At 46.8% G+C, this 14,665-nt stretch overlaps 1 protein-coding gene across 1 annotated transcript in view; it reads left to right on the forward strand.

The window, feature by feature from the left end:
• Positions 1-14,665, forward strand: part of LOC126253254 (transmembrane protein 198) — a 149,998-nt gene that overhangs the window by 60,148 nt on the left and 75,185 nt on the right. The window contains exon 2 of the mRNA XM_049954459.1: positions 6,476-6,586. Within this exon, the coding sequence (XP_049810416.1) occupies positions 6,476-6,586 (111 nt within the window). The remainder of the gene's footprint in view (positions 1-6,475; positions 6,587-14,665) is intronic.

Consider the following 14,665-nt stretch of genomic DNA (forward strand, 5'->3'; position numbering starts at 1 on the left):
CTTGCGTAATTATCTGTTACTAATTCGCGAGCTGTGAGTGCGCGTCCGGGAAGCAGGCACCTTTTCGCAGACAGTGACGGTGCGCGGGTGGCGGCGTTCGCGGCCTGCAGTGGCGTGGAGCAGGCCGACAGCCCGCCTCGCCGTGCCTCAGCACCCCTCACCGTGACGTCACCGGGCGGCTCGGTTTACATTCACACCGGCTGGGAATGGCACACCCTACTGCTGCAGTACTCACATCTACGAGAGCAAATCGAAAAGTGGAGCCATTTTTTTTAAAAAAAGAAACATGTTTATTGGGAAAATAACGGTGCAATTAAGTTCATTTTTGTACGTAATCTATCTCTCTCAATCTCTATGCACTTCGTCCGTGTCTTGACAAGCTTCCTAATTCCTTCGTGGAAGAGGTTTTTATGGTAACCTACACTTCCACACTTGCACCGCCTACTCAACCTCGTCATCTGACAAACTCTTGGATACGCGCATGTGCCCCTTCTTCGAACCAAAAAGGTGGTAATCACTTGGAACAAGGTCAGGACTCTGTCGTGGATCCTTCAGCAGCTGAAAACCGATATTTTCGACGCTCAGCTGTATGAATTATCCTGGAGCAAAACCACACCTTTTGAAAGCTTCCCTCTCCTGTTCGTTTTTGTTTTGGTTTTCAGATATCGCAGCAGCTCTCACTGTTCACTGTTCGGCCTTAAAGAGTGCAATGAATCAGCAGTGGAGCTTGCATTTATAAAATCATTGCAGTCTTGAACTTTCCTACAGAAGCTTGGCTTCTGAATTGCTTTGCTGACGGCGATGATGGATGTTTCCATACCATGCTTTGCAGCTTACTCTGTGGTTCACAGCGATCATCACACGTCTCATGAATGCTTCCTATGCGATTGAGAAAGTCGATTAGTTAGTTACATGTTCCACAGATCATTTGAACGACTCTTTTATTGAAATGATTTGGAACGAGTCTGTTTACATGATATGTAAACATGATTAATGGTATCAACAATGAACGCATTTTTATTTTTAGTCGTACTAATGCAGCTACACCTTTTTTTGCTGGTTACCAGTTTTTAAGTAGAAATTCATCAATGAAACAGAAGAAATTGTCCAGGAGAAATGATTTTAAATTAGATTTAAAACTTACTCCGCTATCTGTCAGTCATTTTATGTTATGGGCAAATGGTCAAAAAACTTTCGTTGCTACATATTGAACGCCGTTCTGAGCCACTGATAGCTTTAACATTGGGCAGTAAAGATCTTTTTTCCTTCTAGTGTTGTAGGTATCTACATCGTTGGTATTCTCAAATTTTCATGGATTATTTAATGATGAGCTTCCGCTTCGATACGTCTTATGTGTCATTTCGACATCTCAAATCTTTTCTGATCATGCTTGCCAGTTGACGTGGTCCCCTAGCAGTACTAACATTCCTGTACTTCACAGGCATCATGGACGATTGGAATGCTGAACCTTGGCTAACACTCATTTCATGCGCACTATCATTAACTGTGGCACAAGGACCACCATGAATAATTCGTTCAGCTATCTCTATGTTCCTGTCCGCTTTCGAAGAGGATGCCCTGTCCAGCGCTCTTTGGCGCAGACAGATCCATCTCCAATTAATCTTCGTACATCCATATTTAAATTGTATGATGGTGGGACACAGCTGGTATAATTTTTATTAAAAATGAAACTCCTCCAGCTGTACTTAAGATTTTATATTTATTTGGCTACTAGTTTCGACGTTGCATCAACGCCATCTTCAGGCCCGTACACTTTGATGAAATCAATTGTGTGTGGCTGAGTACTAGAAGTCCGCGGTGAGACCAATACGTGTTCCACATGGATGGCGGGCAGTTAATGTCCACTACTTTAGCCCCTTCAGAGCATATAAAGCGTTCACTCCATGGGTGGATTGTAGGTACCAAATGGATGCTGGACCGGGACTCTCCCCTGACGTCAGTCTTTAACAGACGACAAACACACCAACTGAAAATGTAGAATGGTGCACTATGAAAAATGACTATATGTTATAAGCCTAAACCGGCACTAATAACGAAAATGCTATCGTCAAACACAGTGTCAAAACAGTAAATAAAAATGCAAACGGGTGAGGTCACAGATGACTGCTGCATTGCACTTGCCTTTTCTAATATAAGCCGGTTTTGCAGTGCTTTGAGGGGAGTTTTTGCGTGGGATAAGGGGTGTTCCTATTTGATGGTGCTTTTCAGACAGCGCCCAGGACTCGTGATTCTTGCTTACTCCGTATCTGACAACCCCGACAGGTGGTTGGATTTGGTCAGGTTGATTTAGTGGAAGAGACCAATCATCGAGGTCATCGGTCTCATCGGATTAGGGAAGGATGGGGAAGGAAAACGGCCGTGACATTTCAAGGGAACCATCCCGGTATTTGCTTGAAGCGATTTAGGGAAATCACGGAAAACCTAAATCAGGATGTCCGGACGCGGGATTGAACCGTCGTCCTCCCGAATGCGAATCCAATGCTAACAACTGCGCCACCTCGCTTCGTGACAGGTATACTCTGGGGATCGAGCCTTAGAGAACTGATCTTATTGCATGGATTGCGTGCGATTAATTCCGTAACAAAAACTCATTCTGTTTATGGACTGGTCTGCTCCCGATTCCAGTCTGAACCAGACTGTCTGTGGAATGTTTTCGGAGCGCCAACTTTGCGTTACACGTGAAAGAATTGTTTTCGCTGTTTGAAGGCAGAGATGTGGAAAACGCCATATTTACACCCCAGTTACTGTCATCCGCTTTAACGTTTCTACACTTTGTTTTTGCCGCAGCTATAACTGCACTCCTGGAAATTGAAATAAGAACACCGTGAATTCATTGTCCCAGGAAGGGGAAACTTTATTGACACATTCCTGGGGTCAGATACATCACATGATCACACTGACAGAACCACAGGCACATAGACACAGGCAACAGAGCATGCACAATGTCGGCACTAGTACAGTGTATATCCACCTTTCGCAGCAATGCAGGCTGCTATTCTCCCATGGAGACGATCGTAGAGATGCTGGATGTAGTCCTGTGGAACGGCTTGCCATGCCATTTCCACCTGGCGCCTCAGTTGGACCAGCGTTCGTGCTGGACGTGCAGACCGCGTGAGACGACGCTTCATCCAGTCCCAAACATGCTCAATGGGGGACAGATCCGGAGATCTTGCTGGCCAGGGTAGTTGACTTACACCTTCTAGAGCACGTTGGGTGGCACGGGATACATGCGGACGTGCATTGTCCTGTTGGAACAGCAAGTTCCCTTGCCGGTCTAGGAATGGTAGAACGATGGGTTCGATGACGGTTTGGATGTACCGTGCACTATTCAGTGTCCCCTCGACGATCACCAGTGGTGTACGGCCAGTGTAGGAGATCGCTCCCCACACCATGATGCCGGGTGTTGGCCCTGTGTGCCTCGGTCGTATGCAGTCCTGATTGTGGCGCTCACCTGCACGGCGCCAAACACGCATACGACCATCATTGGCACCAAGGCAGAAGCGACTCTCATCGCTGAAGACGACACGTCTCCATTCGTCCCTCCATTCACGCCTGTCGCGACACCACTGGAGGCGGGCTGCACGATGTTGGGGCGTGAGCGGAAGACGGCCTAACGGTGTGCGGGACCGTAGCCCAGCTTCATGGAGACGGTTGCGAATGGTCCTCGCCGATACCCCAGGAGCAACAGTGTCCCTAATTTGCTGGGAAGTGGCGGTGCGGTCCCCTACGGCACTGCGTAGGATCCTACGGTCTTGGCGTGCATCCGTGCGTCGCTGCGGTCCGGTCCCAGGTCGGCGGGCACGTGCACCTTCCGCCGACCACTGGCGACAACATCGATGTACTGTGGAGACCTCACGCCCACGTGTTGAGCAATTCGGCGGTACGTCCACCCGGCCTCCCGCATGCCCACTATACGCCCTCGCTCAAAGTCCGTCAACTGCACATACGGTTCACGTCCACGCTGTCGCGGCATGCTACCAGTGTTAAAGACTGCGATGGAGCTCCGTATGCCACGGCAAACTGGCTGACACTGACGGCGGCGGTGCACAAATGCTGCGCAGCTAGCGCCATTCGACGGCCAACACCGCGGTTCCTGGTGTGTCCGCTGTGCCGTGCGTGTGATCATTGCTTGTACAGCCCTCTCGCAGTGTCCGGAGCAAGTATGGTGGGTCTGACACACCGGTGTCAATGTGTTCTTTTTTCCATTTCCAGGAGTGTATATAAATCTCTTCTGTAAACCATTTTTATGTCGTTTATGAGTCAGAACTTCTTTCGGTGGCTGTGAAACATCATTAGATAGTACTTTTTGTGGCTTACTTCTCCAGTCTTGATTTTGGTAAACAGTTCGGTTGTTTTCATTGAATACGCACGAGGTCTGTTCAAGAAACACCAGAACTTTATCCACAAAATGTTTCTACACTTAACCTCTTACTTACTGTGCATGGTCTCCTTCGAAAAACTCTCCTCCACAATGGATACGCCGCTCCCAACGCCGTTTCCACTACGGGAAGCAGTCTTGGTACGCCTCCTGCTGGATCGCGCGAAACGCCTTCATCTCTGAATTTCCCTTTATCTCGTCTATCGTTGCAAATCTTCGTCCTCTCAGCCGCGTAAATCTACATCCACATCTACATCTACATGACTACTCTGCAATTCGCATTCAAGTGCTTGGCAGAGGGTTCATCGAACCACAATCATACTATCTCTCTACCATTCCACTCCCGAACAGCGCGCGGGAAAAACGAACACCTAAACCTTTCTGTTCGAGCTCTGATTTCTCTTATTTTATTTTGATGATCATTCCTACCTATGTAGGTTGGGCTCAACAAAATATTTTCGCATTCGGAAGAGAAAGTTGGTGACTGAAATTTCGTAAATAGATCTCACCGCGACGAAAAAAGTCTTTGCCTTAATGACTTCCATCCCAACTCGCGTATCATATCATTGACACTCTCTCACCTATTACGTGATAATACAAAACGAGCTGCCCTTTTTTGCATCCTTTCGATGTCCTCCATCAATCCCACCTGGTAAGGATCCCACACCGCGCAACAATATTCTAACAGAGGACGAACGAGTGTAGTGTAAGCTGTCTCTTTAGTGGACTTGTTGCATCTTCTAAGTGTCCTGCCAATGAAACGCAACCTTTGGCTCGCCTCCCCCACAATATTATCTATGTGGTCTTTCCAACTGAAGTTGTTCGTAATTTTAACACCCAGGTACTTAGTTGCATTGACAGCCTTGAGAATTGTACTATTTATCGAGTAATCGAATTCCAAAGGATTTGTTTTGGAACTCACGTGGATCACCTCACACTTTTCGCTATTTAGCGTCAACTGCCACCTGCCACATCATACAGCAATCTTTTCTAAATCGCTTTGCAACTGATACTGGTCTTCGGATGACCTTATTAGACGGTAAATTAGAGCATCATCTGCGAACAACCTAAGAGAACTGCTCAGATTGTCACCCAGGTCATTTACATAGATCAGGAACAGCAGAGGTCCCAGGACGCTTCCCTGGGGAACACCTGATATCACTTCAGTTTTACTCGATGATTTGCCGTCTATTACTACGAACTGCGACCTTCCTGACAGGAAATCACGAATCCAGTCGCACAACTGACACGATATCCCATAGGCCCGCAGCTTGATTAGAAGTCGCTTGTGAGGAACGGTGTCAAAAGCTTTCCGGAAATCTAGAAATCCGGAATCAACTTGAGATCCCCTGTCGATAGCGGCCATTACTTCGTGCGCAAGAACGATGTTTTCTGAAACCATGCTGATTACGTATCAATAGATACAGTTTTCGTTGTACATAACCAATGAGCATGTTTCCATCGCGAAATGTTGCGTTCATGCGGATGTCTGTGACGAATACGTATGGGTTCATTGGTGTTTAAAGTGTTGATGAGCAACGCAAAGCGAAAAGGGAACAAGACATACCCGTATAGAACAGCATCGAGTTCAGTGTGTCATTAAGAAACAAACCACCTTCAGTAGCATCAAATGCACTCACTCCACGAGACTCTGCACAGTGACTGGGGGTTTAATCCAGGACAATGGCCAATAGTTCCGTAATAAGGAACTTCCCAATACACCTCTCCTCCACATGACAACCAAACACCAACAGAAATTTATACTGTCACTAGGATTCGAGGCGGAAAACTGTGTTGAGCGCTTCAGTAGTAACGTGCTTTGGCGATCAAGAATCTACGGATACATCGAGATGCGACCAATCTATTGTAGTCCTACAAATTTTATTTTTCGATGTGCTTTTAGCATTGTCTCGCATATTTTCATACATATTTCTCGTCGTTAAAGTTTCTCCTAGCCTAGCCCCTGACACTGCGACTGAAGAGAGGCTGTGCTAGGGGGTTTGACCACGTCCGTTGGAGACGGCGGGTAGAGCTGTCCCATGCGCCCGCTGACACGGGTACTGGTTGCTGTTTCAGGTTACCGCTGCTTCAAGGCCGTCATGTTCCTGACGGGCTTCATCTTCGGCTCGGTGATCGTGTACCTCATCTGCCTGCAGGAGAAGTTGCTGCCGGCCTACGGGAACGCTGGTGAGTAAGCGCGTTCGCGGCTGGACCTCAGAGCGCGCCAGAGTTCTCCCGTTGGCCACTTCTCACCAAGCTCAAACTCCCTACGCCTTCCAACTCCAATGAGCGCTTGATAGTGTTCTTACACTTGTCATCTACCAACTACAATCAATGTACAGGGCGTACTCGATCCATTTGGGACTGAGTGTGGGAAGAGTGACTGCGCTATATCTGCATTTACATGCACTCCACAAACCATCTAATGGAGCGTGGCGGAGGGTACTTTATCTACCAATGTCATTTCCCCTCCTTCCCGTTGCATTCACAAATTGCACGCGGGAAGAACGTTTATTGGTAAGCCTCCGTGAGAGAGCTCGAATCTCTCTGATTTTACCTCCATTGTCCTTTTGCGATATTCGTGTAGGACGAAGCAATCCGTTGCTAGACTCTTCCTTAAAAGTACGCGCAGGGAATTTTAGCTGTAAACTGCAACGTGATGCACATCGCCTCTCTTGTAACGTCTGCCACTGAAGTTGTACGAGCGTCTCCTACTAATCGAACCTGTGACAAAATGCGCTACTCTTCTGTGGACCGTCTCTATTTAATCTTCCAGTCCTATCTGTCAGGGCTCCAATACTGTGGAGCAATATTCAAGTACTGGTCGACTCAAGAGTTTTGCGAGCTACAGCCTTCGTGGGCGGACTACACTGGCTGAGGATTCTTGCACTCTGGCGTCCGTCTTTCCTGCGATTAGTTTATGTGGTCGTTTCACAAGAAATCTCTACTTGTGCGTAATCTTAGACATTTAATGAATGTGATTGCATCCAGTGCTTGTTCAGCGGTGGTGTAATCCTACAATAACGGGTCATTCTTCCTATTTGTACGCTGTACATTTCTTTATGATCAGGGCTAACTTAAATCCTTGCACCAAACATCGATCCTATGCAGATGTTTCGATATTTAGCTACAAGTTTTTAGTGCTGCGACTTCTCTGAATACAGCTTAATCATCTGCGAGTAACCTTACGGAGCTTCCGACGTTACTCACTAGGTCTTTTATACACACTGTAAACGGCAACGGTCTTTCAGCAGTCCACTGAGGTACGCCCTAAGTTACTTTTATGTCTCAAGTTTTCTCTCCACTGCGAACTGCAGCGACTTTGTGACAAAAGAATACCCATATATTGCGACCTGAAAGTAGATTCGTGCAATTTTCTAAGTAAATTATCGCTAAATATTAAACGTCTGCATAAAGAGTCCATTACATCGGATTTTTCTGTCGCAGATTTCTGTTACACTGCTCTGCGTGCACAGAAACTTTGATCACTCTCCGTGCCTTCTTGTTATACGCTATTAGCCCAACCTGAGGTGAATGAGGAGGAGAGGAGGAGGATATTAGTGTTTAACGTCCCGTCGACAACGAGGTCATTAGAGACGGAGCGTAAGCTCGGGTGAGGGAAGGGTGGGAAAGGAAATCGGCCGTGCCCTTTCAAAGGAACCATCCCGGCATTTGCCTGAAGCGATTTAGGGAAATCACGGAAAACCTAAATCAGGATGGTCGGAGACGGGATTGAACCGTCGTCCTCCCGAATGCGAGTCCAGTGTGCTAACCACTGCGCCACCTCGCTCGGTTCTGAGGTGAATGAAACACACTTGAAAAGTATTCCACAGCATCCAATCTCTTTCGGAGACTAAATTGTAGTTTACCATTATCTTATTAACGTATGGATCCATGCCATTGGGTTTACCCACGTTACTCTCAAGAATATGAGCTAGGTTCACTTCATGTCGCCACGCATTGTCTTACCCGAGTAAGTTTGTAAAGAAAAACTTATTACGTACTCTCGATCCACCTAACAGTCCTCGTTATTTCCTTACTTATCGTAATCATATACTACTCTTAATTCTCCCTTAAAGTGAAGACAAACAAGCTGATGATGAAGTCAAAAGTGCATGGGCAAGGAGGAAAACAAGAAATTATCTTTTGTTCAAAGCACAGTCTTCAAATAATATTCATTATTCAAGCAAACACGGGTACAAATACCGAGCTCTTGTGAAGGACGATCACCTCAACATGAAGAATTTGCAGAGTGTTTATTCACAGAAAAATATAGCACCGTTAAAGGAGGAGGGACTGGAAGTATACTCAAAGTCGAAAGATCGTTGACAGTGGATGAATTACCAATGTACGTTTTGGAGATACATAAATCGCTAGAACCAATGCATTACTCAGCGAACAGTGCACACAGTTTTCAGTGCCGCAGTGTATAGTGATCCCGTATTAAATTGTAGTTCTCCCATGGTGCACGAAGCCCTGCCGTGCACACAGATTGCACCTACTGTTCCACATATGTGGAGTCCGCAGCTCGTGGTATAGTGGCTAGAGTTGCTGCCTCTTGATCATGGGGTCCCGGCTTCGATTCCCGGCCGGGTTGGAAATTTTCTCTGCCCGGGGACCGGGTGTTTGTGTTGTCCTGATCATTTCATCATCATCATCATCATTCGTGACAGTGGCTACATCATTCGTGACAGTGGCTACATTGGACTGTGGAAAAAATTGGGACTTTGTAAGGGCGCTGATGACCGCATGTCACAGTTAAACTATCGTCAGACGAGTCATAAAAATATGTCGACCAAAAGGTCCACTGATTTTATAGAAAATGAAATGTAGAGAGCCACCAGCTGCGACCCTTTGCTTTGATTATACACTGCCTGACAAAAAGAAGTTAAGCATCCAGAAAGGGAGGAGGAAATGAAACGAAACTTCATGTGTTGAGAGGATATGTGATGTTACAGTCAGTTCCACAACAAAGTGTACGCTGTTGTCTGTATGAAATGGTTAAAATGGCTCTGAGCACTATGGGACTTAACGTGAGGTCATCAGTCCCCTAGAACTTAGAACTACTTAAACCTAACTAACCTAAGGACATCACATACATCCATGCCCGAGGAAGGATTCAACCTGCGACCATAGCGGTCGCGCGGTTCTAGACTGAAGCGCCTAGAACCGCTCGGCCACACCGGCCGACCTGTATGAAATAATAGACACTATTATAAATAAGTATTTACATGAAAGTATATTTTATTACTAATTGCACAATTACTTAATACTTAATCCAATGACCGCCGTTATCGAATATAGCTTGCACCCTTTTGGCATGCTTTTCACGAGATTTTCTGCATTTCCTCTCGGTAACGATCTCCATATCGTCATGATTTGATATGACAGCTGCTTCAAAGTGCATATTGGCTTTGCTTTTAGCTTCATCTTAATATACGACCGAACATTTGAGATCGGATTTGCATCCGGAGACATTGCAGGCCAATCCATCGTGGACACCCCATTGCCTTGATTCCACGCTGTACAGAGACGGCTGCGATGTTTCGGAACATTATCCTCTTGAAGGACCTAGTTTGCGTCGTTAGAAGCAAATAGCTTTTAACGGACCTAAGAAGGCATTTTTGATAAATACTGTACATTTTTCAGTATTGAAATTGGCTGGAAGTAAGTACCACGTCGCACACGTTAGCCCTCTCTCCGGTAAATCATCCACGTTTCCAACCTTAAAATATCGTTTGCCCCACTTCGCAACGAATGTCTTCTAAGAATTTTAGCAGCAGCTTCATATGAAAGCTTTTGTCTCTTTGGACGAATTACAAGAAACACTACCTTATGGGGCTTCCGATATTTTGCACTCATTTTAAACTGCAACCGGCAAAACAAAACATTCAACTGTCACACAGTTTATCAACACATTGTGCAAAAGCGCATTGATTACAGATTCGAGACCACTACGACAGATGTCGCTGCAGACGTTACATTTAAAATTATGGCGTACACTTTCTAGTGGAACTGACTGTATTTCAGTGATTACGAAATCGCTTCAAATTTACAAAGAACTTCGCAGAATGATCCCACTTATCAATATAACGTCGCATCCTCTCTGTCCTAATGCATGCACTGATTCTGTTAGGAACGGTGTGATAAAGCCGTTGTAATTTCTTCTGAGGCAAGCAGGCCCACAGCTGCTGGAACTGGTCCTTGATATTCTGGATACTGCAACTGGGATGGAGTTAACGCCGGCCGCGGTGGTCTCGCGGTTCTAGGCGGGCAGTCCGGAACCGTGGGACTGCTACGGTCGCAGGTTCGAATCCTGCCTCGGGCATGGATGTGTGTGATGTCCTTAGGTTAGTTAGGTTTAAGTAGTTCTAAGTTCTAGGGGACTGATAACCACAGCAGTTGAGTCCCACAGTGCTCAGAGCCATTTGAACCATTTTTTTGGAGTTAACGTCCGATCTGTGTTCTATAATGGGCAGATCCTGAGATCTTGATAGCCACGGGACTACTTGTACATCACGCAGACACTTCTTAGAGGCACTTGAAATGCGTGGACGAGCGTTGTCCTGTCGAAAAACGGCACCACGATACTGTCATATGAGAGGTAACACATAATGACGCAGAACGTCCTGACGTAATATTATGTCGTCGGAATTCCATCAGTCAGTAGCAGCCGTCACCTGATGGTTCCCAATACAACTACGCATGGATTGACACGGCGGATCCCCTACAAAACAACAGACGAATGGAACCTCTCTCCAGGTCGCCCCCATACTCACTGATGATGGTCATCCGGGGTAGTTCAGAAACGCGATCCATCGCTGAACAGAATGCGGCATCATTGCGACGTCATTATTCCACGCTTCCCGGTCACGGCATCAAGCCAGACTCAACTGTTGATGCCGTGGTGTAACGGCAGACTATGCGTGTAATACGCAGTAATTCCCTAGTCCAGCTGTTGGTAGTCTTCGACCATTGGTGTGGGATGACACAGATTGTAGCCGGGAATCCATTACTTGTTCTCGGATGGCAGGCGCAGACGTGAAGTGGTTACAGTGTGCTTAGTGTGCATTACTGTGTTCCTCCCTTGTGGAGTTCAGATATGTTTGAATAGAACCTTGACAACGAGTATGTCTCCCCTCGTGTATCCAAGCAGTCCGACATCGGGCCACTTTCACGGCCCAATGCTCCACAAATCTGCATATTGCCTCATTCTACCAGCTGTCCAAACAGAGACCTATTGTAAGGCCACTTTCAAATTCTGTCAGCTGCTGATAAAGCTGTCTCGCACGAGTTCGAGGCAACTTCATGTCCTTCACAGTGGTCACTCAACTTCTGACGCTGCTCATGCCCGTTATATACAGGGTGGTCCATTGATAGTGACTGGGCCAAATATCTCCCGAAATAAGCATCAAACAAAAAAAATTCAAAGAACGAAACTCGTCTAACTAGAAGGGGGAAACCAGATGGCGTTATAGTTGGCCCGCAAGATGGCGCTGCCATAGGTGAAACGGATATCAACTGCGTTTTTTTAAATAGGAACCCCCACCTTTTTTACATATTCGTGTAGTACGTAAAGAAATATGAATGTTTTAGTTGGACCACTTTTTTCGCTTTGTGATAGATGGCGCTGTAACAGTCACAAACGTATTAGTACGTGGTATCACGTAACACTCCGCCAGTGCGGACGGTATTTACTTCGTGATACATTACCCGTGTTAAAATGGACCGTTTACCAATTGCTGAAAAGGTCGATATCGTGTTGATGTATGGCTATTGTGTTCAAAATGCCCAACGGGCGTGTGCTATGTATGCTGCTCGGTATCCTGGACGACATCATCCAAGTGTCCGGACCGTTCGCCGGATAGTTACGTTATTTAAGGTTCAGAATGATTCAAATGGCTCTGAGCACTATGGGACTTAACGTCTGAGGTCATCAGTCCCCTAGAACTTAGTACTACTTAAACCTAACTAACGTAAGGACATCACACACATCCATGGCCGAGGCAGGATTCGAACCTGCGACCGTAGCGGTCGCGCGGTTCCAGACTGTAGCGCCTAGAACCGCTCGGCCACCCCGGCCGGCAGGAAGTGTTCAGCCACATGTAAAACGTCAACCACGACCTGCTACAAATGATAATGCCCAAGTAGGTGTTTTAGCTGCAGTCGTGGCTAATACGCACATCAGTAGCAGACAAATTGCGCGAGAATCGGCAATCTCAAAAATGTCGATGTTGAGAATGCTACATCAACATCGATTGCACCATTACCATATTTCTATGCACCAGGAATTGCGTGGCGACGACTTTGAACGTCGTGTACAGTTCTGCCACTGGGCACAAGAGAAATTACAGGACGATGACAGATTTTTTGCATGCGTTCTATTTAGCGACGAAGCGTCATTCACCAACAGCAGTAACGCAAACCGGCATAACATGCACTATTGGACAACGGAAAATCCACGATGGCTGCGACAAGTGGAACATCAGCGACCTTGGCGGGTTAGTGTATGGTGCGACAATATGGGAGGAAGGATAATTGGCCCCTATTTTATCGATGGCAATCTAAATGGTGCAATGTATGCTGATTTCCTACGTAATGTTCTACCTGATGTTACTACAAGATGTTTCACTGCAAGACAGAATGGCGATGTACTTCCAACATGATGGATGTCCGGCACATAGATCGTGTGTGGTTGAAGCGGTATTAAACAGCATATTTCGTGACAGGTGGATTGGTCGTCGAAGCACCATACCATGGCTCGCACGTTCACCGGATCTGACGTCCCCGGATTGCTTTCTGTGGGGAAAGTTGAAGGATATTTGCTATCGTGATCCACCGGCAACGTCTGACAACATGCGTCAGCGCATTGTCAATGCGTGTGCGAACATTACGGAAGGTGAACTACTCGCTATTGAGAGGAATGTCGTTACAGGTATTGCCAAATGCATTGAGGTTGACGGACATCATTTTGAGCATTTATTGCATTAATGTGGTATTTACAGGTAATCACGCTGTAACAGCATGCGTTCTCAGAAATGATAAGTTCACAAAGGTACATGTATCACCTTGGAACAACCGAAATAAAATGTTGAAACGTACCTACGTTCTGTATTTTAATTTAAAAAAACCTACCTGTTACCAACTGTTCGTCTAAAATTGTGAGCCATATGTTTGTGACTATTACAGCGCCATCTTATCACAAAGCGAAGAAAGTGGTCCAACCTTCATATTTCTGCACGTACTACACGAATATGTAATAAAAAATGGGGGTTCCTATTTAAAAAAACGCAGTTGATATCCGTTTGCCCTATGGCAGCGCCATCTAGCGGGCCAACCATAGCACTATCTGGTTTCCCCCTTCAAGCTAGACGACTAACGCTTATTTCGTGAGATATTTGGCGCGGTCACGATCAATGGACCACCCTGTATACTGCCAGTCTGGTAGCAACACTAAACACAAAGAACACTAATGCACTCTGGTAGCCGTTGCATCTGTCATAGAAAATCGCCACTCTAATCTTTTACATACCCGTGTATAGTGTGCATGTGTACGAAGTTGATTGACATCTGACAATGTCTTCTGGACTCCTCTGTTATGCCAGTCCTGCCTGGATATCTGCCCCCCCCCCCCCCAAATTCTATAAGTCCCTCCAGATCCTTGAGCGTCATGCACTCCGCCTCGCCTTCCGTATACGCCTCCCGTCCCCCACGCGGATCCTCTATGATCTCATTCCTTTCCCCCATCAGCTCCTATTCCTCGAACATATCCGCATCCTCTACACCTCCCGCCGTCTTGAACCCCCTCACCCCCTGGTTGCTCCTCTCCTCTCCGATCCCCGCCCCCTGCCACGTCTTCACTGTTGTGTCCCCCCTACCCTCCATCTCTACACCCTACATCTCCTTTCCCAAGGTGGCCTCCATCAACTCCCCCTCTCAGATGATGCCCTCTCTCCCTCCATTTATCCCTCCTATCAACTCTGATCCTCACTCCCCCTCCTTTCCTCTGTCCTTTTCCCGGGCTCCCTCTCCCCCCCTTCCATCCTTTTTCTTCCCCACCTCCCCTCTCTTTGCCCCCTTCTCTCCCCCGAGTCCTTTTACATTTCCCTTCTCTGACTCCTCTCATTTCGTCTCGCGTCTGCCCTTCTCCCCCTTTATTAGTCCTCTCCCTCCTTGTTTCCCCCCCCCCCCTTTTCGTTTTTTCCTCTCCTGCCTCCTTGTTTTTCCCCCTACTCCAGGTCCCCCCCCCCCTTCTGCCTTGGATCG

The sequence above is a fragment of the Schistocerca nitens genome, chromosome 4 (assembly GCF_023898315.1).
Source record: "Schistocerca nitens isolate TAMUIC-IGC-003100 chromosome 4, iqSchNite1.1, whole genome shotgun sequence".
NCBI classification, from domain to species: Eukaryota; Metazoa; Arthropoda; class Insecta; order Orthoptera; family Acrididae; genus Schistocerca; species Schistocerca nitens.